Source organism: Paramisgurnus dabryanus, chromosome 12, assembly GCF_030506205.2.
Source record: "Paramisgurnus dabryanus chromosome 12, PD_genome_1.1, whole genome shotgun sequence".
Lineage (NCBI taxonomy): Eukaryota > Metazoa > Chordata > Actinopteri > Cypriniformes > Cobitidae > Paramisgurnus > Paramisgurnus dabryanus.
The window spans coordinates 23488643-23514348 of record NC_133348.1 but is presented as its reverse complement, the minus strand read 5'-3'; the positions used below and the strand labels follow the sequence as shown (position 1 = coordinate 23514348).

At 37.8% G+C, this 25706-nt stretch overlaps 1 protein-coding gene and 2 long non-coding RNA genes across 3 annotated transcripts; all 3 read left to right on the top strand.

The window, feature by feature from the left end:
- Nucleotides 1-2088: 2088 nt before the first annotated feature.
- On the top strand, nt 2089-14675 carry LOC135739015 (protein LBH). Its single transcript, XM_065257262.1, has 4 exons — nt 2089-2286; nt 8270-8379; nt 13225-13390; nt 13959-14675. Exons 2-4 carry the CDS (start codon nt 8293-8295, stop codon nt 14000-14002), a joined length of 297 nt encoding a protein of 98 aa, XP_065113334.1. The 5' UTR covers nt 2089-2286; nt 8270-8292; the 3' UTR covers nt 14003-14675.
- Nucleotides 14676-17846: 3171 nt separating this feature from the next.
- On the top strand, nt 17847-19692 carry LOC135739014 (uncharacterized). Its single transcript, XR_010528816.2, has 5 exons — nt 17847-18397; nt 18933-19026; nt 19125-19258; nt 19341-19442; nt 19553-19692. It is a non-coding gene; the product is annotated as an uncharacterized lncRNA (long non-coding RNA).
- Nucleotides 19693-20387: 695 nt separating this feature from the next.
- LOC135739013 (uncharacterized) lies at nt 20388-23758 on the top strand. The gene is made up of 4 exons (XR_010528815.2): nt 20388-20681; nt 21573-21650; nt 22505-22582; nt 23026-23758. It is a non-coding gene; the product is annotated as an uncharacterized lncRNA (long non-coding RNA).
- Nucleotides 23759-25706: the final 1948 nt, after the last annotated feature.

Below are 25706 nucleotides of genomic sequence, written 5' to 3'. Positions count from 1 at the left end.
AGTCAGCATTCCATTTTACTTTATGTTACAGAAATAAACAATTATCAAATGCATTTGAAAAATACATAACATTTTAATTTTAGAGAAAAAAAACTAGTATGAATGTCTGATTTTCTCTCCTGTAAAGAAAACACTCAGCAGACCACCGATCTTAATCATCCATCTTCAATTCAAACTAAGCATCTGTTCTTCAATCAGACTTTAAGAATACATTTGTGTTGGATATTCCTTTTGATAGTCATCTAAGAACTTATGAATATTAATTTATTTTTTCAGTAAATTACTTGTTTCTTCATGAAGCTTTTAATCCAAGAAGCTGAGGAAAAATAGAAAGAAGTGGTAATTGGTTGAATGAATAGAGAATGTCAAAAAACAGGTCTTAAGTGACTTTATAAGAGAAATTACTGAGGTAAAGGTCATTTTACACCCCCACACATACAGAGCATCTCATTCAATGAGCCTGAGCAGTCATATGAAAGAATGAGGCCTACCATAACTAAATGCCTTTCTCATCTTTGGTGGAGGAAAACGCGATCATTTCACTGAAACGACACTGGCTCTTAGTGTTTAAAAATTAACATTCACAGAGGTATATGTGTCAAAATGGATACCTTTCCTTGTCAAGTTACAGAGCCACTGGAAAAATCTGCTTGCCAAGAGCATGAGGTCTAGATCCTGGACTGAGGGATGATCAATTAAAAAGAAGCATCTCCTTTCACCTGTTACTCACTGTGACATCACTATCATCGTCATAAGTTTGAAACCAACGGGAGATGGATGGAATAGCCTCTGACCTTTTACTTCTTGCCCTGTTTTACACTTGGCGGTCAATCATGCTGTGCAATTTGACACACAAAAGTCAGCATAGGCACACGCGCCTTGGTAAGTGCAGGTCTTTTTCCATCACTGGTTAAAATATTCCAGACAGTAGGGTGTGGATTTAATTTCAACAATGGGGGGTTAAAGTGTCAGCTGTGCATGTTTCATTAATGGCTGTTTAAATATTGTGTGAGGAGAATTGTAATTCCTAGTTTTATACCAGGGGTTTACCTCCCACATTTCATACGCCCCTGTCCAGACAAAACGTCATAGTTTATTTTCATTGTTTACAATCATTACAGCAAAAATATTATAGTGTCATAGCTGTTATGGAATAATAATACACACTCTTAAACTCAGTCGTTTGAACACATCTTGTGTTGTCAACACAAAATGACACATAATATTGTGTTAAATAACATACACAAAAAGGTGTAAAAAATTAACAAAAAAATTAACTCTTTCTTAAAGTTAGTCATTTATTAGCCGTACAATTTCTGTATAATCTGTATAACTCAGTATAAAATTAAGGATTAGGCCTAAGTAATGCGTCTTAGAACCCATAACATTGTTTTATAATGTTTTAACATTTCCATAACAAATTATTGTTTAAGGTTGTATCTGTATTTTTAATGTAAAGTTCAACTCTGTTTATTATGTGCATTAAGTGTCTATACTGTGTGATGCTGAATCCATTTACTAATATTTTACTTTGCTGGTCTGCCATGTGTTTTATAGCCTATATTTATAATTGTTCACTGTGGTATACATTCTTTGTAAGTCAATCACTGGACAACACAATTCTACACACTCTTTCCTTTGAATATGTGATGCTGAATCGTAATATTGATATATTTTGCTGTGAATAGTGGCACATATGACAGGTAACCACCATTCATTCTCATATCTGTGCTTGGAAACAGGACAAACAACACTGTGTTAACAATTATATAACATTATATATTTAATAATTTATGATTGAGAAAAACCATCCCTGAAGAATGCATTTGAAAAAAATAAAAAATAAACACATAACAACAAAAATCAACATTAGCGATCTAGTTTAACTGGATATTTGCATTAAAACAGCTGTAACTAATATCTGGATTTTAACAAATGCACAATAATAAATAAACTACACAAGATTATCATCGTAAACAAGAGAGAAATCTCTCTCTCTCTCTCTCTCTCTCTCTCTCTCTCTCTCTCTCTCTCTCTCTCTCTCTCTCTCTCTCTCTCTCTCTCTCTCTCTCTCTCTCTCTCACACGCGAGCGCTCGCGTGCGCACGCAGTTGTGCTCTTGTGACTTGGGTGATTGCGCATGAAATTACAGTCGCGATCTCTGTCGTGCGCTCTCTGAGGTAACAGACTGGGAAAATCTCACTCTGGTCTACTACACTACTTGTATCCACTGGAAAGCGCATCAGTCACGGGCTTCTCAGAGGACGGGTACTTCTGAAGGCTACAGGTACGAAGATTTTAAACAAATGCAAGATGTCAATCATTCATCACATAACGATATAACGTTAGACATTTTGCATGCCTATAAGCCTCCCTATGTTTAAATTAGTAAGTTTTTTGCAACGTTAATGTTTTTAATAATTGTACACGTCACGTTAAATTCTAATTCAAGCTTTTAAACCAGAAATACGTAGGAAAACTTAGCTCTTAATGCCATTTTGGGTTGGAAAATTGTCTCTCATCATTACTTTTGCTTATTATTGTTGTATGCATTCAAACTTGATTTCTTGTTATTAAAGATGGATTTTGCTTTCATTCTTATATGATAAACAATGTACTCACTTTTATTATTTCTGTATTTTATAACTTGTTTCTGTAGCTCAGTTGGTAAAGCATGGTTGCGCTATAAGTCCGTTGGTTCGATCCCAGGGAAAACACATACAGTGCAAATCTGATTACGCAAAACTGCATATACTGTAGCTTGAATGCACTGTGAGTCATTTTGAATAATAGGGATTGATAAATGCATGAGGGTGAATGTATATCTTTGCTAGATTTTTCACATGTATGCATAAAAAATGATTTCTTATAATCTTGAGTAATCCTAACCCATTTGTTTATTTATTCATCTGTTGTTTTCATCTTTCCATGTTATTATGTATTTTCTTCCTGTGTGTGACTTTGTTTTGTGGTTGGTTTGTAATCAGGCTCCGGTTGTTGTTGGTTATTACAGCCATCTTGTTATTTGACGTGTTGGATTTACTTGTGAGTGGTTTGTTATTGATGTTTAGTTTTGAACTCGTCAGCGAGGTTTTGCAGTTGATTCAAGCCGACTGCGGCTTTAGCCAGTTGAGTACCTTTCATTTGCCTAGATTTGAGTAAGATTTTCCATGCCACCAGGAAAGAGGTGAACTCTTTGCACCCAGTCATATTAAATTATTCAGATACCATCTCTATTTTTCACCCAGAAACAATGAGCCATGCAAAGCGAGATGCTTTTAATTGGTGGAAGATTGAAAAATAATTCATATCTTTTCGCTGTTAAAGAAATTACAGGTACACTGGGCGTTTTTCACAGCATGGGACTTTCTTAAAAAGTGCAGCGACTACAACACCTGCAATGTCTATTGGGATTACCCCTCTACAAATATGTTGATGAGCATATTATGAAGTCTTTGTGTGGCGGCCGAGTTTCCACAGTGCTTTGTATGACTATAAATGGCACCGAGCACATGCCCGGCCCTTTGATCCTGCACTTGAGTTCTCTTTTGTCTTTGCCGCTCACTTTCCCCAATGCAAAATGCTAACAAGGATCCGGGTGTCCACAGAGTGAGGTGCATTTGTGCTGGTCACCATCAACATAATAGCCAGCATGAATAATCAGTCCGTTTTTAAACCAACATTAAAGGGAGGGAACATAAACAGCTTTAGTTTCTTTATCTGTCTGCCATTCAGCATCTGTGCGATACTAATTAATCTGAATGGTGCTTTTAGTGAAGTTTATTTATTTATTTCTCAAATAATTTCTCGGTCGGACTTTGAACTTTTGTGAACTTTAATAACATCACGTCAAATCCCTGGTCGTGGGTCTGTTTTATCAGACAAAGACTAACCTTTCTTTGGTCATAATAGTTATCATTTCATTTTCTCTAGCCTTTAATCCCTTTTCTTTTATATTACTGCATATTGCAAGTTTCTTTCATCTGCTCACTCACAATTTTTCCACTGTTTTTCGCCTTGCTTTGATTTATTTGAGTCACGCAGTTCCCAAATGGAAGTGCAATGATAATGGCAGTATAATATCCTTTCTACCGAGACCACTGGTTTCTCATATAAACTCATTTTATATGTCACATATGCGACTTTAGGGCTTTGCTGCTCTCTGTCCTGTCAACACAAGAAACATCACTGTGGTCTCCTCACAGCCTTATCTCAGATCAGCACTGGTTGGATATTTGTTTTATCCATGCAAATGATCAGATGATAGCAAGTCTGTCAGATCATTTAAAATTATTTTCATCAGATCGGATCAGATCATTCATAATTTGTTTAGGAGAGTGACAGTCAGTACTTAGCCTTATACTGTGGATGGTATATGATAGCTAGGATTTTTGCATATATGCATACACATTTGTCCCCTGCAGTATTTTTCATGATATCCTTAATCATTTTAGTACTTTTTGTGAAAGAATAACTAGCTTAAACACGATGAAACAAACTGTTTGGCCATGTACCAGGGTAACCCCCACTGTTTTCCCAATGTTTTCAGTTAAACAAACACTGTGTCGTGATTCTCATGGGATTCGTGATTTTCATGGGAAAGGGCCATTTTAGTCACCCGGCCTTCGTCATTCGTACAGGATGGCGTGCATACAGAATGTGCCATGTGGAGGGCTGAGGAACCACCACGACCATCAGCTGCTCCACATCAGATTTCAGACAGATCATGTGGCAGTTCAGATTGATTTTGGGGAAGAATTACACCAAACTTTTTTTAGTCCATAGGTAAAGAAGCTGTATGTGTGTAATCGGTTTATATGTTCAATTCGAATGAAAATCGTTGATCAGAATAAAAAGAGCTAATCTGCTCAAAAGGACATGTAAACACTTCGGACTGATAACTGAAACTGAGACGCGCATGTGCATTGATGTAGAATTAGAATAATGACATATGACACAAAGACACGAGCTTGTGTTGTTGAAGGAAGTTACATGAAGTGACTTTTCATTTCTAAATTTTCCTAATATCCTTGCAATCTTCTGTGAAGTGATATGAGACACCATTGTCCGGTCACTCCAGGATGACCAGTGGCGGCCAGTGACTTCTTTTTTCGAGGGCGATCGATGCGTAGTTCGTCACAACATGTATGTAGCCCGTCATGTGTGTGGTTCCTTTTTTCAAAATATCTTGCGCTTCAAGAGATCCTATGTGCATCACGTGTCTTGTCAAAATAAGTGCCTGCTGCAGATGCGTCTAAAGGGTTTATGATAAAAGATAGGCTCGCGTTTGCCAGAAACTCGCATAATCTCATGCGTAATCAGAGTTTACTGTTAAGGGAGTGTCTTGCGTGTATTTTGTGAACGTGAGCTTCTCTTTAATCATAAACGGTTTTGACGCATGTGCAACAAGCACTTAATTTGGCAGAACACATGATGCACATGGTTCACAGGATGCAACAAACACATATTTTGAAAACGCAAGCACCACCGCCGGTGGCTTCTCTTTGGAGGGGCACAAATTCAAAATATGTGTTTGTTGCGTCATGTGAACCATGTGCATCATGCGTCTTGTCAAAATAAGTGCCTGCTGCACACGCATCAAAAGGATTTATGATAAAAGAGACGCTCACGTTAGAGAGACACTAACTTAACACTAAACTCTGATTACGCATGAGATTATGCGAGTATCTGGCAAACGCGAGCGTCTCTTTTATCATAAACCCCTTCGAAGCGTCTACAACAGGCTTGAATCTGACATCATGCGTGCACTCTAAAAATGGCTGTGTTATTTTTGACCCATAATGGGTAAAAATTGGACAGAGCACACTGCTGGGTTAAAATTGACCCAATGCTGGGTTGAGTTAACCCAATTGCTGGTTATTATAGCCCATGGTTGCATAACAACATTGGGTCATTTTTAACCCAGCATGAGTTCTGTCCAATATTTACCCATTATGGGGCAAAAATAACCCTGCCATTTTTAGAGTGTGATGTACATAAGTTAACATGACCCGCCAAACATATTTTGAAATGATGAGCCATACATGACGGGCTACATACATGTTGTGACGAGCTTTGCATCATGCGCCCTCAAAAAAGAAGTCACTGGCCGCCACTGATCTAAACCAAAAATGTGTGTTTGACTATCTTGAAACAGTTTGAAACTATGTTTGTGCAATGTGCGCATGTCAAATGATCAATTCTGATTTGAAGCTTGTGCCATACTGTATAAACACGCACATCAATCCGATCACATTATTGAGCGTTCATCAGTGTTATCAATCCTATCAAAACCATGTAAACGTAGCTATTGACTTCTAGCGGTTGAACTTAGTACCGCAGTCTAAATTCCAAAAATTGGAAACATTCTTTTCCCTGCCCCCCTCTCGGGTTGCCAGACACAGGAGTGCAACTGATGATGGAAAGCATATATTTATTTGCTGATTTTTACATTTGCAATGCAAATTACAAATCGTGTGGATTTTTAAAGGGGACATACCATGAAAAACTGAATTCTTACATGTTTTAGTGCTATAATTCAGGGTTTCCCGCAGAAAATGTGTTAGTTAAGGTGGTAGGGTTATGCAGGTGGGTGGGCCGGGGGCGTGGTAATCAAAGGGGCGGGGCGTACGCATCATGATGAAAATATTTTTATTTAAAACACTCAAATAAAACTAAATTTTGAAGAAACTATGACAGAAAATTAACAAATACTAGATTATTAATGAATTAAATGTTTTATCAACAGGCTAGTTATCCTCCAGACATTGACGGACCATGTCTTTCTCTCATTTTGGCCATGTGGCGCGTGCCCGCTCGCAGTGTGAATGCGTCCACACTATTCTCCGAGATGCACTTGACGGCTTTTGTGCAGCAAATTTTTTTTTTTGACGACCTTGTTAAGGTGGTAGGGTATCCCAGCTTAGGTGGGCCGCCCGAACTGAAAAGTGCTGCGGGAAACCCTGTAATTGGATCCCCAGTGCTTTTAACAGCCTAGAAAATGTTTTGGTAAACCATTCTTCACAAGCATCTGAAAAAATATGTAAATGAAATTTGGCTCCCCTGATGATGTCAGAAGGGGATAATACTGCCCCTTAATCTGCACTATCCAACCACGGCACTGCCATTTAGTACAGAGATCAGAGCATTTGCATGGTAAATGACGCACCCAAAATGGCACATTTCTGCACACACACCTACAAAGTGACAATTTTAACATGTTATAATAACTTATCTATAATATTTTGAGCTAAATCTTCACATATGTACTCTGGGGACATCAAAGATTTATTTGACATCTTAAAAAAGTCTTGTGAAATGCCCCTTTTGAAACTCAATCTGTGGCTCATTATGGAGGTTTCCTTCACCCAAGATCACATTTATGGGCCAATGCAGACTTATTTAAGGAACAGCGATAACTGGCAACCAAGCTGTCGAAATACGCTATTGGGTAAATTGGTAATGGGCAGAATCACAAAACAAAACAAAAACAGACATTGCGATATATTAAAAGAAAAAACAAATGGCTACAGCATTGTTTTTCAGAGAAACAGATACGTGAACTTAGCATGATTCCTTAATATCTATGATTATATTAGTATTTTCTATTTAATACAGTCAAAGACCTACATACAGCTCATTGTAGATGCATCTAGATCAGAAAAATAAATACCAGGGCAAGGAGGTTATTTTTTTACAGCCGAATCTAGCAGTTCGTAAATCTGTGACAGACAAATATTTGTGCGACTCACTAAAAGAAGCTGATCCTACATGTGCAACATTTGTGTAAATGTAAGCACCCCCATCTGTTTTATTATTATTATTTTTTGAATTGTTGATTTTAAATGTTCACCAGCTAGATCAAAGATTTCTTGGTTCTACAAACTAAACAGAATGACCTGGTTTTTCAAAGTGGCACCAAAACTTGCAACTGAATGCTCAGCACCATTAAGTTTTCATCACCCAGATGAGTTTCACATTGAGAGTGAATCAGACTACAGCTGAGTGCGAAAGTCTTTTTCTTCAAAAATTGTCGAAAAGATGATTTGAATAACGAACTTTTCAAAAACCGGACCTGGTGTGTTGGCATGGATTGGCTGGAAGCTTTTGGCAGAAGCTTTTCATAGATGAGGAAATGACCCAGCTGTGGTTATCACATGCAGGTGGCTCAAATGAATCAAAACTCAAAAGTCTCTTCCTCATTCATAAGCAAATGAATAGATCTAGTGCCACTGTCAGAGTGTAAATTCACTTCCTCTTGACTCTTGCAGGTTCAAGTGTGTCACTGGGCAGTATGACGGAGGTGATAAACAGCTGTGAAACGGCAGTGGGAGATTTTAGTGTGACCGGTGCGTCTGAGGAACAGAGCATCTCTTTTCAGGTGAGCATTTTTATGATGCATGCCAAAAATTGGTACACTTTGGTGTCCCATGACTTTTTTGAGGCAGAGGCACAAATTCTCTGTAAAGCATTATCTTGCATAACATACTTGAATTCTTATAAAGTTATGACAATAAGCTAGTTTCATGAAATGCATATAAATAGCATGTCTTTTGAAAAGTTGTGCAATACATACATAAGTTCAATTTTCTATGCATATGATAAGCCAGTCCATTTCTTTCATGCATCTTTTCGGATCATTTTATGTATTGGTTTCTCAAACAAATTAGCGTCGCACACCTGAAGTAAATGGATAGGTGCGTAGGAGACGACAAAAAGTCTCAAAATATACAAAGAACAATTCCGGCACACAAACTGCTTACTGAAAATTCGTAACTTTCATTAAAAAAAATTTCAGCAAGCAGTTAGTGTGCGGGAATTGTTCTTTGTATGTATTGGTTTCTAAAAAAAATCTGTTTTTTAAACCATTGTAAAACATGATTTGATTTGAAAACATCCGTATGCACATTTCACTCGTGTGTACGCATGCTTAGTAAATGAGACCCATTGGTTGCAAATTTCATTTAAAATGAATAATAAAAAACATATAGGGCCCTATTTTAACGATCTGAAATGCAAGTGCGAAGCGCAAAGCGCAAGTGAGTTTGTGGGCGGATCTTGGGCGATGTTGCTATTTTCCCGGCAGGATAAATAACTCTTGCGCCAGGCGCAAATCAATAAGGGGTTGGTCTGAAGTAGGTTCATTATTCATAGGTGTGGTTTGGGTGTAACGTCAAATAAACCAATCAGAACGCTATCCAACATTCCCTTTAAACGCAAGGGCGCAAGTTCCATGGCTGGTTGCTATTATTATGACGGATTTACCAGGCGCACGCCAGGAGCGGTTCACAGCCGAGGAGACCCACGTTCTTGTAAGAGCAGTCAAAGACAGAGAAGTTGTTTTGTATGGGGATAGGAGAAACCCCCCCAAATCAGTGTAGGTTAAACAGGCGTGAGAGGAAATAGCCACAGTCTCATCAGCTTGCATCCCCATTGTTGCGCCAAGCGCTACAATGATGTCAGGAGACGGGGGAATCCCAAGCTTGCCAGCATAAATCGGGCACGCCGTGTAACGGGAGGTGGATCTGCCTCTACACAGCACCTGACGCCAGCAGAGGACATCGCTGCGTCCACCCTCACCGCTGAAAGTGTTTGGGGGCTTTGAAATCGGACCCAAGAAATGCAAGCAAGGTCCAACCCCAAAGTACTCTTACAAATCAAGTTCACATACATTAAGGTTTCTTATGAAAACATTTTAATTATTATTTACATAAAATAATACAGCCACACAACAAACTTATGAAAATATTTTAATCGTTATTTGCTTGAGAATTTTTTAACGCAGCCACACAATAAATAAAAACTATCACCACAATGCTCACCACTATAATTTCCCTTATCTCATGTGTTAATATTTTTTATTGTAACAATTTATGATTTGCAAAAATAATTGTTGCATCTGTGTAGATTAGATAAGCAAAGTGTGTGCGCGTTGTGCACGCTATACATTATGGTCAAGCATGCGCCCTTAAAATAGCATAATGAACCACGCGCAACGCGCCACTGACTTTAGACTAGTTTTTTTTGGTCAGTGGCGCAATTGTTTTTTGAAACTGCAAAATAGCATCAGGGATGGTTTGCGCCGCAACACGCCTCCTTTTTTGCGTCTGTGGAGGGAAAAACCTGTGCGCCGGTGCAAAATACGAATGATACATGCATCACTGACAAAGTCAATTGCGCTGGGTGCAAGATAGGGCCCATAATGTTTTGAGGTCTTGAGGTCAATGGTCCTTTTACTATTTGTTGAAAAATTAAAAAGCTTCATTTATTAAAATTCGGCCTCCATTTTTTACTTGTGGTAAGTTGGGGGTAACGCATTACAAGTAACATGCATTACGAAATAATATTACTTTTCTGAAGTAACAAGTAAAGTAATGCATTACTTTTTAAATATACATATTAATATTTGATTTACTTTTTTAAAAAAGTAATGCAAGTTACTTTTCAGTTTAATTAATTTGATTAAAAAAATGATGTACTAATTTAAACTAAATGTAGTCACATTATGCACTCTATGCGTACACACCTGTGTGGGAACACTTTGAATCAGAAACCCAGATGGCAGGCCAGAGCTCGACATTTTTGTAATGAAATATGCAATTTCTGAATGCAGAACTTTTCGGTCATAAAAAACACCTGCAAGGCTTGAAAGAGATCAAACCTCAGCAAAGAAAAAGTAACGCAAAAGTAACTAAAAAGTAACGTAAGCATTACCTTCCATGAAAAGTAACTAAGTAACGCAATTAGTTACTTTTTTTGGGAGTAACTTAATATTGTAATGCATTACTTTTAAAAGTAACTTTCCCCAATACTGCTGGAAAGTATGATATAAAAGTGTTATTTAAGCTATATGCACATTTTAATTTAATTTAATATGTTTTTTTATCATGTACACACAAACAACCAACCCGTCCTCTCTGGTTACCTGATGACTGTGATAGGATGCTGTATACAGGATCTAATTCACCTCCATTATTTCAGCCTGATTAGCTTTTCTTTCATTTTGCCGACATCATTGCAAAAAGCCAATCTGATGCTTGCCTGTTCATGAAGCCTGGATGCATTCAGATTCCTCACAGATACACGAGAGAGAGACTGGAAAGGTCATAATCTTTTCAGGAAAAGATCATCATTATCCTTTCTGTATCACAGGATGTGAAGTGCCATTATATAACTGCTGAATGAATCCCGTGTATCAATCTGTCATTCGCTCATGTCGTGTCAGCCAGCAGTGGATTCTTTCAATGTCGTGTATACCAACATGCCAATGCACAATAAGGACGGCCTAAAGCCAGTGCCGCAGAGCATCGGGCCAGACGACAGGGCTGTCACATGCACACTCTGGCCAAAGCTGTATTTATGCTGTCAGTTTGTATGTGCACAGAGCTGCTGTAGAGCAAGCAGAGGTGAAAAACAGCGAGGGGACGTACAGACATGATGTGTTTCTGCATTCAAAACAGCTATGGACAGAGGGTAAAAAAATGCAGAAGAGAAGGTTTGAAAATGTGCCATTTATAGTGGAAGACCCTGGAAAATGGCAAGTTTTACACATTTGAAATTATTGAGTTCTTCGTTCTTAAAAGGCTTGTCAGGTATTTAGAGAGCTCAGATGCAAAAGCCAAAAGTATTTAAATATTGCAAGTACAATACCATAAAAACATGTAGCAAGACATGGACATATAACATTTTTTTTTTCATAAACCTTTCACATCCTTCTTCACTGTTGATGTTCTCGATTCATGGCTCATGATCACACACATACAGACACACACACTTAAGACACTCTTGTTCCTACTTTACTGCAATTCGGGGGCAATATCATACATAACGTGAGTCATATCCCACTCTCATGAACTCTAAACAAGGCTGTGCCATGGCAGTAGGAATCAGGCATGGCGTGAGGTGAATGCCAAACATCTCATTAATAGAGATCCATCAAGCAGCACTTGATACAACTGCTGGGTGAACATGCTTGAGAGAGCTTTCATAAATATATATTTACTCCTTTTAGAAATCATTGCCTAGGAAACCAGCACTGTTTGCATATAACGGAAATACACAAAATATTCACAGCTACATTTTAGTATTGAAGTATTTGAATCATGTTTAGATTAAACCTGAGTGTTGATTTGTTATTTCAACTTAAATAAAGTGTTTGTCCTGTCTTAAAATTATGCCTTAAAGGAAAACACCACCGTTTTTCAATATTTTACTATGTTCTTATCTCAACTTAGATGAATTAATACATACATATCTTTTTTCAATGCATGCACTTTTAATCTTTGTACAGCGCTTCATGAATGTGTTAGCATTTAGCCTAGCCCCATTCATTCCTATGACTCCAAACAAAAGTTTTATTTTGTGCCACTATACTTACTCGTGTAACTACTCATGTAACAGTATTTAAATAGGGAAAACATAGTGTTTGGTTGCTTCTAAATTCATCCCTGTTTGGATCCTAAGGAATGAATGGGGCTGGCTAAATGCTAACACATTCACGAAGCGCTGTACAAAGATTAAAAGTGCACGCATTGAAAAAAGATAGGGATGTATTAATTTGTCTAAGCTGACGTAAGAAAATAGTAAAATATTGAAAAACTGTGGTGTTTTCCTTTATAAATATTAGTTGAATTAACTCAAAATTTCAATGCAGCGTGAACACTAAAATGTTTACGTTGAAATAACAAATCTTTTTTTACATTTTAACCCTGCTGAAAAACATGATTTTTAACTGCTGTTCCATAAGAAAAATCACAGATGATACTTCCTTAATTTCAGTTATTTCTTCTAGACATTAATAAGATTAAATTGAGTGAAAATGTAAACTTTTTGCCTCTTGTGTCTCAGATATTTCTTCTGAGAAAAAGACCCAGAAGTCTCCATTAGAGTTTCAGATGAAATCTCAACATTGTCACAAACTGATCTTAGATTTGCAAATGCTGCAATCAAAAGTCAATATTATTGAAGATTTTAACATGATATGAAACATTTGTAGTTACTTTGTAACTAAAGAGTGCATATTAGTAGCTCACATGTACATGTTGGTATCAAATGTATAGGCCTACATATCTTTGCCTAAATAGTACATATTGGAACGTTTCCCTCGTACCATTTTTTGTACCATTTTGAGTGCAGGCATGGCACAAATGTATTGCTAAAAATAAACTCTTCAAATAAACTATTTCATTTTGCAAGTTACATAAATATTTTGGTTCCCATGTGACAGATCTTTCCAGATTCCCATGAGCGGATCCCTAAGCTTTCCAAACGTCTGCCGTCTATCGTGGTGGAGCCCACTGAGAGTGGGGAGGTGGAGAGCGGTGAACTGCGTTGGCCCCCGGATGATCTGAGCCCAACAGATGATCCAAGAGCCAAACAGGCCCAGGATGCAAGTAAGCTCATCAGTTTAATTTTCAGGGAACACACAAACTGGCCCCCTTCCTGATTTTTTTGCAAGGTTGTCACACTTTTATGTTTTAGATCATCAAACAAATATAAATATTAATCAAAGATAACACAAGTAAACAAAACATGAAGTTTTAAACATGAAGGGAAAACAAAATCCAAACACATAGCCCCCCCCCTCTCTGTGTTAAAGTAAAACTTTTTATGGGACCTGCCTGACAAAGTGAAGTAGACCAAAAGATCCTTGAAAGCTACACAGCATCATGTTGAGATCCAAAAAAATTCAGGAACAAATGAAAAAGAAAGTAATTGAGATCTATCAGTCTGGAAAAGCTTATAAAACCATTTCTAAAGCTTTGGGACTCCAGCGAACCACAGTGAGAGCCATTATCCACAAATTGTTTTCCCTTTATAATAAAAACCTTCATTTAAAAACTGCATGTTGTGTTTACTTGTGTGCCTTTAGAGCGTTCATATAATCTGGCAAATGCATAAAAAAACGCATAAAGAAAACTATCAAATATGTAGAATTTGTTTTATCTTTTGTATTTTCAGGCGAGAAGCCCACAGATGAGGTTGGAAGGGGGACAGCAAACTAACAGGCAAAGGTTGGCGCTGATCCAGCCAGTCACTGTGAATGTCTTCATTATGGACAGGAGTGAACGGGAGACTCCACCAGTTAGGTCTGCCTATCATCCACACTAGAGCCGCCCACCTGTTGTCCTCCACTCCACTAGGTGGAGCCGAGGCCCAAGAGACTGTCTTAACTGAACTAGCTCACGTGCCAAACTCTAGTGGTAGTCAGCTGCTGTGATCGAGTTGTAAATGATCATAACATCGTAATCCATGACGCCCATTAAAACGCATCATCCGTATGCCTGATAAAAATTATAGATTGGCATTAACTTATGTATTTATTTGCTTTGACCAAAGTCTTTAATTTCTTCCTTCATAATAATTGGATGTATCTATATCAAGCACACGTCATGTGAATTTCAAGTAATACAATTAACTACAGTACTGTTGAAATGGCTCCTATCCCATGTACAGTAGATATATTTTTCAGTGTGTCTTCACGAATATTCGTACATTTTGTTTATCAAACAGTTATAGAGGGTCTTTTTATAACAAGTTCACTTTCGCATTTGCATAATTTCTCTGTTTATCACATCGCCGGGTGATGCTTATACTGTATGTGATTGTATATGAGAACTGCTGTAAATGTAAGGCCTTGTAGTTATATTCATGATTTCAATTACATTACTGTTTGTATGTTTGGACTCTCATTATTTAACCCCATCATATGTGTCTTTCACCTTTCCAAGGCTTAGCAATGAGTTTGGTTATTTTATCCCAAAAGCAGATGCATATCTAAGCATTTTTTTATTATACGACCCATTGGAATGCTTGATTCTGATTGGCTAGTTGCGACATTTGAAGGTTTGCTATTTCCAGATAACAACAGCTCAAAAATTATAACACACGGTTACCCGGATTTTTACCGAGCCCCTAAGGTGACATTGGAGTAAAAAAATCTAAAGTTTAGTTTAATGTGCTCACGTGAAACTTTCATGTGTTCACGTGATACTTTCATGTGCTCACGCAAAACCTTCATGTGCAGAATTTTTTTTAAAGTTTAGTTTCGTGTGCTCACGTGAAACTATCGTGCGCCCACGTTAAACTTTCACGTGCTCGCGCGGTAGCTTCACGTGCTTGCGGGACAGTTTCACGTGAACATGCGAAACTAAACTTAATTTAATTTTTGCTCCATGTCCTCTACGGTGCTCCGTAGATTTTAATATTACACAACATTAAATATAAATATGTCTTTTAACAACATATGACATTATATTTACAAATGATTAGAACAAATAGTGTGTTTGTGACATTTGAACATCTTGTCTTATCTTAAAGGGACATTCCACTTTTTTTGAAAATATGCTCATTTTCCAGCTCCCCTAGAGTTAAACATCTAATTCTTACCGTTTTGGAATCCATTTAGCCGATCTCTGGGTCTGGCGCTAGCACTTTTAGCATAGCTTAGCACAATACATTAAATCTGATTAGACCATTAACATCACACAAAAAATAACCAAAGATATTTTTCGATATTTTTCCTTTTTAAAACTTGACTCTTCTGTAGTTACATCGTGTACTAAGACTGACGGAAACTTAAAAGTAGCGATTTTCTAGGCAGATATGTCTAGGAACTATACTCTCATTCCAGCATAATAATCAAGAACTTTGCTGCCGTAACATTGCTGCAGCAGGCGTAGTGATATTATGCACTGGCCGAAAATAATACCCTGCTATTGAATTAACCAAGGGGACTATTTTCGGGCACTGCGTAATATCACTATGCCTGCTGCAGCCCTGTTACATCAGCAAAGCCCCTGATTATTACGCCACTTTAAGAGTATAGTTCCTAGCCATATCTGCCTAGAAAATCACAACTTTAAATTTTCCGTCGGTCTTAGGACATGATGTCTCTACAAAGGAGTTAAGTTTTAAATAGGAAAAATATCAAAACTCTTTGGTTATTTTTTTAGCACAATGCTAATGGTCTAATCAGATTCAATGGATTGTGCTAAGCTATGCTAAAAGTGCTAGCGCCAGACCCAGATATCAGCTGAATGAATTCCAAAACGGTAAGAATCAAATGTTTAACTCTAGGGGAGCTGGAAAATTAGCAAATTTTCAAAAAAAGTGGAATGTCCCTTTAAAACTGAAAGTAAACAGGTTTTCCTCATTGGAAGGTCTGAATTCGTTAAAAATGAGCTAATAAAATATTTCAAAATAATATTTAATGTTCCTTACCTTCCTTATGAGATAAATAGCTGTGTAATAAGCGGGATAATGTACAGACAGACAGACAGTTGTTATCGCGAAATAAGCCCTGTCTGATCACACTGTCTGGGATTATTTCTGAGACAACAACCGACTGCCTATACATTATTCCTTACATAACGTCTTCCAGCTCTGCCAGTCATACTGAAAATAATGCTTTTATTACGGAGTGTTGAAAGACACTGGCTGCTTCCTCTGCGATTCAAAATGATCTATTTACATGAATTGCTTCATATAGCTGTTTCCCAGACTGCCTTGCATTGACCTTTACCAAAGCTCAGGTCTGCTAGCTCCTCTGTAAATGAAGCGGAGAACCATCTATGTTCAGGTGGAAAGAACTGTCACTTTGGATTTGTACTCTTCGGTGGACGTTCTCCCTGGGCAGACCGCTAAAAGTCCATCAACAGTGGCTCTTGGGAAATGAGACACTGCCATCTATAGCCATCTGAAGGAGTACTGACCTGACAGGCCAGAGATTATTTTCACTCAATTTTCTCCCACCGAAAGCGACAGGCAGAACAACCTTGTATGGAGCTGCAGGTCCTGAAAATGAACACTTTTGAAAGGAACGTGAAGTCACCAAAGCTCGCTGTGGGGAAAGTTATTACTGTTCCCGGTCGACGAAGCTGCCGGTATGAGTCGGCTCTGATTTATAAGTGTTCTTACGTGTGCACATGCACCCCCCCCCCCCCCCAACTAAACAGTATAGCTTGCACATTTCAATAATCTTAAGTTTTTTGTATTACTATTTTTCGATCTTGGCTTTCAGCCTCCGTTTGGTTCTTAAATTAGTATCGCACGCTCTCCTGGTTTAGTCTTTCAAATTAATAAAGCCACTTTTGACTCCCTATTCAAAAGAAGTTTCAAACCCACGCCATCGCGCTCCAATCACAATTCAATAACATGTCAGTCGGCGCTGTCAGTAGTACAGCAAGCGGGACGCATGGCATCTACTTATTATTAAGTGAACATAACACACCTGCCCCATTGCTCGGTCCCACACCGCCCACCTCCATTTCGCTTTTTATTTATTTCACCTCTCGTCTGCTGGAGAGCACTTCTGATGCGCTTGTCCTTTGGGATGTTGAGTGGTGCTGTTACCATAGCAACCACCTTGTCAAGCAGCCATCAGTGCCGTGTCTTTCTCCAGCGGCACGCTCACCACTGAGTGCTCCTCCCTACTGACCCATTCACATCATTTGACTTCATCATGATACACTTTTCTGCTATATTAGTAGCACTGTTAATCAGAGGTGAGGTAAAAATAGTGTAATGCTTCTTTGAGAGCTGTAAAGTGCTGTTGGTTGGCTGTGAAAAGGCTTTTGCGGAGCTTGTTGTTATGCGTTTGCTTAAATGTAGACCGGTCTGCATGCTGAGAGCGTTGGGTTGTGCAGTCTTCACACAAACTTTTCTGACCTTTAGGACACACATACCTTTAGACAAAGCCGAGCATTAAAGATGCCATGACATCAAAATTGTAATTTTCTGGCTTGCAGTCTACGGCCTACTGTACTTTCACAGACAAGACTTAGCTAAAGCCAGGACTAGACCTTAGTTAAATTAAGATGTTTAAAGAGCACCTATTATGGGATACACGTTTTTAAACATCCTTTTGTGTGTAAGTGTGCATTAGTACATGCTAACGATATTCAAAAAGTACATACCTCAAAGAAAACGATGACGCGAGTTATCGTCTCTAACGTTCGAGGACTACAAAAAACACTCGGATTGTAGGCAACAGTTTACTTCCTGGGATTAGTGACGTAGATAAGACCAACATTATCATAGTTCAGCCCTCTCTGCTTTTCTTGGGTACGCCCTCAAAGACGAGGGTGGGGAGCGTCGAGTCAGAAGAGAGCTAAAATGGCGGAGGTTGGGAGTCCCTGCTTTTACTCTGTTTGCAAACTCTTGTTTCATTGTTTAAGCGATTAAATCTCTCGAGTAGACGCTGTCTCTTTAGATGCGAGGGCAAAATAGCACTTTATGGACTTACACAGAGGACATCATGTTTAATACGGTTCCGGAAAAATCCAGTCAGAAGTTGTTCACGGAGTTTTCACAATAACTGCTTCTCATGAACCAAAGCTGGATTTGCGCGAGGTCTCCTCTTGAAAGTTGGATTACTGTGCACTTCTGGATCACAGGCTGTAAGTATTCACGTTTATTATTTGCCTTTTACTGTACGTTACGTAACCGGAGATTAACATAATGTGCGTGTAGAGCTAAGCTTGCAAGCTAATTGTCTTGTGTTGTAATACTGTATTTCATAAACAACGTACCATATTTACACACGTGTATGTTGAATTATGCAGACTATCGTTTTTTTTTATCGATGTTGGTTTAGACATGTTTACAAACTTGCTAAGTTGCTAAGCTAAATACAAATACAAATGCCAGCTAAACTGTTACCAGTAAAATTTGTTCTCATGATCAAACTCAAGAAACTCTAAGTACAGATGATTTGTTTAAAGTTATATGTATTTTACTGTTGTATTTACTTGAAGCTTTCTTAGATTTTGAAACGAAGTAAACACGTAATGTGTGTTGCTAATGTTGGGCCATGGAATATGTAATACATTAACGTTTTAATGAATAGTCTAACGATTTACAGTCATGGTACTCTATTGTTATAATATGTCTTTTTGACTGAATACATGTTTGTTTTATTTGTCTATATCTTAGATTCGCAGCTGTACACATCCTTCTACACTGTATGCAAGCATGCAACATCATAACACACAGTACAAGGAGTCAGACTGGCATATGAGGAGCAAAGGTGTGTAACACACATGATGTATTTAGCTAGTGAAACCACTACCAGTCTTAGATGTATAACTGATGATGACAAAGTTTTTTTTCTCTGCATAATCATAGGAACCCAGGCAGTAGCATCGTTTCACAATGTTTCCATCACCATCATCAGTGGATGCCTTTGCCGTCCGTAGCCTGAGATTTCAGATTTGCAGCAAAAATTTTTTGATTTTCTCATTTATTGGAATGCTGTGCAGGTATATAAGTATTTTAGTAACTTTGTTAAATAAAGTAGTATTTACTTTTACAATAAATTAATTGCTTGTTTATATTTTACAGGTATTTGTACCTTGCAGCCATCCATTACAATGTCACCAAGCCGTAACAAAAGCAGGAGGGAAAGTACAAGGCTATGTTCCCAAAACACACAAGTGACATACCGTAAGCAGTAATGTTTTATTTCAAATACATTCATAATTAAAAACTTAATGTATGAAGCAGGGAAATAAATGATCAAAACAAAAGATTTATTGACTGCAATATTTCTACAGTTATGTGGAGGATGTGATCAGGCTTGTGTTTGATGAGGTATTTGAAGATAAGCTGAAGGAAACCCCGATTCCAATGGACCTGGCATCACAGTTTGAGAGACCTTCAAAGGAGGACGTGATTGCATGCCATCTTCAGTGCAGGGGTCATCGAAAGCCAAAATTGTGACCGATCTGATCAGGAAGCTCCAAGCGTATCTGGAGAACAACACACGACAGGATGATAACCTTATAGTGTCGTCTTAAATAGCACCAGCTGACAAAGCTTTGATATGCCATTTATCTGAATAGATAGCTGTAAGAAATGAATTGAAAAATTTTTGAAAGAAGAGCACAATATGGTTACTAAAGTATGTTTATTTGTATATTGTTTAACATTTAAATATATATTTGTAATAAATAAATAAAACTTTTGACTGACTATTATATTTTCTTTAAAGTTACATCTTTTGTTCTTTTGGGTATTTTGTTACTATAATGATACTTTAGTGTTATTGGTTTAAAAATGTAATAAAACTTAATCTAGTCCTGCACCTCAAAGGCTTATAGTCGGTACAATAAATGTTCTGTGTGTAGGGATTTAGACAATTTGTGCAAAACCTGGATGATGAATCACGCAGGTAAGAGGCCCTGGAACCTGTTGCATTCTCCTTAAAACCTAATAAGTAAAAACATAGCACTTATAAGTAAGCAGTTTTTCATAATAAAGTTTCCCATAGTGAAATAATGTAGAACATTCATTTCAATTAATACTTTCTTTGTGCTACATTTGGTGTTTCCATATAGTTTGCACAGTGATATAGTATGTAAACAGTCTTTTATAATACACACTCTAAAAACTCCTGGGTTATTTCTTCAACCCATATTCTGGGTTATTTGTGTTGGGTTAAAATTATGGGTTATTTTTTCAGAGAGTAACCATTTTCTGGGTTATAGGGCTAATATTTTGACCCAATTCCTGGGTTGTTTGGGTTTCTGGGTTATTTTTCAAAGGTTAACCCATGTTCTGGGTTAACGCCCCGCCCCCCGCTGTTCTGGAATTTTCTCACAACAGTCGATTGAAATAACTGTCACCGGAGTTCGCGGCGCGCTCGATCCGTTTTGGCCTGGGCTTCTTCGTTGTGTATTCAAGGTAAGCAAGTATTTTAAGTGTCAATGTAACGTAAACTTTCTGTGTCCATGTCCCCGTTGCTTATCTCATTGTTATAATACCGGTAAAAATACGATAAGTACAGGGCAGCTATGACTTCGTGCAACGTTAAGGGGGTTAAGGGGGAACACCGGACGAGAAGCGCCGCGCCGTATATAAGACCACTCGAGGTATCCCGCACTTTCTCAGATTATGGCCAGCAATATTGTTATGTTTAAGGACATTATGGAATTAAGATATATCAGTACTATGTTATGATACAATCGTTGCTGAGTCTGCAGTCTGAACACTTTACCTCAGAGCGTCCGTAAACTGAATGAATTTAGGATATCACCTGAAAATCCAATATCAACCAATTTTAATGAAAGTAGCTCATTTCTGTAAATGAATGTAAAATTTAATGTACATTACAGCACATGGTGAAGTCCGTATATACATTAACGACGAATTTGAGACAAATAAGTGTAAATTTAAAACTATGTACATGGCGCTCGGCGCCGCAGACAGACGCAAAATGGTGACGCCGGTACACACGCATACTGTACCCTGTGTCTCTTCGTTCCCTAGCTCCCGAGGTCGTGAATCAGTTTATCATGTACACAGGTTCGGGCACTGGTAAGGAATTTAGCTCACTTGACATTGGGACACTGTTCACTTATTATCCTGTGATGTGGCTGCTTAAGCGTGTTGTGATCACTCACAGCTGTTACTCATCAACAACCGGCAAAACCAACCGTTGCGTTGCTTTGAGTTATGTTTACCAGCTGCACCATGCTTATAATATTATACAGTGCTCTACTGGCTGAAGTAGTGAGATTTAAAGAAGCAGGTCAAGTCTTCAAATTGTTGCTAACCTCTATATGTTTTCTCCAGGTCTTTTTAAATGGACAGCTTTGTCACTGATAAGTTAACTGAGTGGCGGCTGTTTGAGCTGACAGAGACATTTTTGAGGTGAGCTTTTTACTCTTATTGCCCTCAAATCATCTCTCTATACCGAAACATTTTTCTTTAAAGGAAAACTACACCGTTTTTCAATATTTTACTATGTTTTTACATCAACTTAGACAAAATAATACATCCCTGTCTTTTTAATGCGTGCAGTACATCGTGTACAGCATGTCGTGAATGTGTTAGCATTTAGTCTAGCCCCATTCATTCCTTAGGATCCAAACAGGGATGAATTTAGAAGCAACAAAACACTTCCATGTTTTCCCTATTTAAAGACTGTTACATGAGTATTTACACGAGTAAGTATGGTGGCACAAAATAAGAGGTGACGATATTTTAAGCGGATTAAAAAATTAGAACTATATTGTATGGCGGAAGAGCACTTAGTTTGCAGCACTTTGACCTCTGGTGCAGTAACATCACTCCTGTGAACTCTCTCATCTTTTTCAAAATCAGTGTGATGAGTGATGATGTTACTGCACCAGAGGTCAAAGTGCTGCAAACTAAGTGATCTTCCGCCATACAATATAGTTCTCATTTTTATCAGCTTAAAAAAATATTTAGTGCCACTATATTTACTGGTGTAACTACTCATGTAACAGTCTTTAAATAGGGAACACATGGAAGTGCTTGGTGGCTTCTAAATTCACCCCTGTTTGGATCCTAAGGAATGAATGGGGCTAGACTAAATGCATTAATAACGCGCTGTACAAAGATGAACTGCATGCATAGAAAAAAGGATGTATTATTTTGTCTAAGTTAAGGTAAGAACATAGTAAAATATTGAAATACTTTTTCTTTAATAGGGCTTAAAGGGATAGTTCACCCAAAAATGAAAATTCTGTCATCATTTACAGGCCATCTACAGGGTTGAGAAGAAGACTATCCGGCATTCAACTGAAGAGTCCCTGACAGCGTTCATACACCAAATGTCTGTAAGTACAATGGACCAGTTTCTCAGCACTACTCTGAGAGAGAATATTCTTAATTCTATAACTATACTGTTCATGTGAAAGAAGGCTATACAAGGGACATGTTTCATGTGGAAGCTAAAGGGTGAATCCTGGTTTAAAAAAACAACTTCAAGGTTCCTCGGCATCCTCGCAGTTGTATTTCAGTTTTGGGCGATGCCATCTAAGGTAGCAATCTGACTAAAAAGTTAAGTTAAAGATGTTAAGTTTTATTACTCGGTGGTTCTCAACCCACATTTTCTTGTACCCACTCAAAATGAAGACACCAATTAAGAACCACAGCTCATTTGGCTTCCTTGTACAGTTAGTATCAGCATTATAACACAAACTGGTAGTCTATTATCTTGCTTACAATTTACGTTCTACACAATATTCACTTTATATCTTTCTGTCTCTGTCTGTTTTAGGTTGGAACAAATATGGTGGAATACAGTGGCGGCTCGTAACTGCTCATCCAAAGATGCGCTAATTCAAAATAAGTGTTCAGATTGTCACGTGTGTGGTTCCCTTTTCCAAAATATGTGTCCTGCGTGTCGAGAGATCCTGTGTGCACCACGTGTTTTGTCAAAATAAGTGCCTGCTGCACACGCGTCAAAACCGTTTATGATAAAAGAGCTCATGTTTCTAAAATACACGCCAGACACTTCCTTAACAGTAAACTCCTATTATGCATGAGATTATGCGAGTATCTGGCAAACGCGAGCATCTGTTTTATCATAAACCCTTTAAATGCGTCTGCAGCAGGAACATATTTTGACATGACACGTGATGCACACAGGATCTCTCAATGGGCAGAACACATATTTTAAAATTACAAACCACACACATGACAAGCTACATACATGTTGTGACGAACTTTGCATCGAGCATCCTCGAATAAAGAAGTCACCGGCCGCCACTAGTGGAATACCTTCAGCAATCGAAGCCGTTCCCCTCTGGGAGATCTCAAGCTGCACACAACCAATGTTTGAAGACTTAAAGCCTCAAGTTCAATCCAATTATTGAATGTTGTCAAATGTGTGAGAGAGAATGTTTGAGAGTTGTTTATTATTCTATTTTCCCTTTCTAATGTTATTACAGTGTGACCTAAAATAAATAGGTTCAAGTGTGCATTTTTATATAGAATTTAATTGAATCCAATAAAAATTTAAAACTGCTTGAAGTGTGTAAGTGTCTGAATTTTTCTTTTCTGAAATAAGGCATAGTGCCATAGTTACACAATTTAGGTTATCTTTGACCTTTGGTTAAAAAGGATCTACTAATTTCTGGGTTTTTCCACCCAGATATTGGGGTTGTTCTTTTGACCCAGAAGTTGGGTTATATTAACTACAATTTTGGGTTATTTTAACCCAGAAGTTGGGTCAGGTATTTAACCCAGAAGTTGGGTCAAAAAGAATAACCCATTTTTCTGGGTTGAAATAACCCAGAAATTAGTTGGTCCCTTTTTAACCCAGGAGTTGGGTCAAAAATAACCCATTATGGGTTGTTTTTGACCCAGGAGTTTTTAGTGTGCAGTTTACTATAGTAAAATAATGTTAACAAATGAAATAGTTTTATAATCATTTCAACAAATACTTTCTATGTGCTACATTTGGTGTTTCCATATAGTTTGCACAGTAATATAGTATGTAAGCAGGCTTTTTTAATAAAGTTTACTATAGTAAATAATGTTAATAAGTGAAATAGTTTTATAATCATTTCAAAAAATACTTTCTATGTGCTACATTTGGTGTTTCCATATAGTTTGCAAAGTAATGTAGTACGTTATAATTACCTTTTGGATGTCTTTGCAACACATTTTCGTCTTCGTTTAGCATTCTGGCAGAGCTAAGGACACCTAAAAAAGTTAAATCCAATCGCGTTAATTGACGGAGATCGTTTATATCGTAACGCCGTCTGAACTCTCTGGATCGAGCTTGAAGTGGTAAGGCAGTACAGACACCATCGTTTATAGAGAAATATAGCGCTTGTTTACGTTGCCTGTGACTCTCAGTCAGAACCGGAAAACCCACGCGTAGTCAGGGGCGTAACCTTTCAAACACACACCGAACCCAGTTGACCAATAACAGTTGAGTAGTCATCTGACCAATCCGAATACACTAGACATTTTGGGAGGCGGAGACAGGAACTAAACCGAGCGTTTTCCAGACAGTGGGAAATCGGTGAGGTATGTAAGCAATTTATAAGACTCACAGTGCATTAGTTCAAGTTTTAATAACATGTATGTACTATGGGATATTACAATAACGTGCTAACGTGCTCATTTATTAGCATAATTGGTGCTCTTTAAGCATTTTTTATAAACATGCCTTAGAAAAAGATGTTATTGGGGTGTGTCTTGAGACAAATCAATGCCACTGGGATATTTTAAGATCTGTCAGTGCAACTTATTTTTTGTTGAAAGACATGTGTCTTAGTCTAGGGCTAGCCTTAAGCCTTGTCTGTGAAACTATGTGTGTGTGTGTGTGTGTGTGTGCTGTGTTGTGTCGAAGTTTGTTCCCCATCAAAGTTTGTTCCCTCTATGTTTATAGCCTTTTCATCACGTTACATTTATCATTTATTTAGAAAGATTTGAATTGGTTAAAAAGCAATAATATCATGTATTCTATAGACCCTTTTACAGTTGGTAAACAATGTGACATATTTGTGTGGGCGGGGCTTAGCTGGAGGCAGAAAGAGCCGCAGAGGCTATGTTGACAAGCTTAAACTAGCACGTTTTAGGAGGGATTTATTAAACATGGATGCAGAAGAAGTTTCGGATCTGTCCGAATATGTACAGTCATTGATTCTGCGGGACCGTGACAGGTATTTTTGTAAATTAACTCTTGCGATTTTAACCAGGTTTTAGATATTTCCTAGACAACATATTAATTACTTTCAGGTAGATTTGGGTAATTTTGTCTAGGCTTACTGTCTTATGTAACCTATCACCGGGCTAACTATGATTAGCAATGTGTATTATTTTAAGAGACTATTCAAACGATGGCATACACATCTATCGCTGTATGTTTGTTTAACATTTAAGCTAAACAATAGCGCGGTTGGCAACTTTTCACCTATAAAACAGAAACTTGCTGATTTGTACTAG

What these genes read in the sequence shown, in the direction of transcription:
- LOC135739015 (XM_065257262.1), top strand. Translation starts at nt 8,293, where the DNA reads ATGACGGAGGTGATAAACAGCTGTGAAACGGCAGTGGGAGATTTTAGT. An exon ending in AACAGAGCATCTCTTTTCAG is followed by an intron (nt 8,380 to 13,224) that starts GTGAGCATTTTT and finishes CCCATGTGACAG; the next exon opens with ATCTTTCCAGATTCCCATGA. An exon ending in CAAACAGGCCCAGGATGCAA is followed by an intron (nt 13,391 to 13,958) that starts GTAAGCTCATCA and finishes TTGTATTTTCAG; the next exon opens with GCGAGAAGCCCACAGATGAG.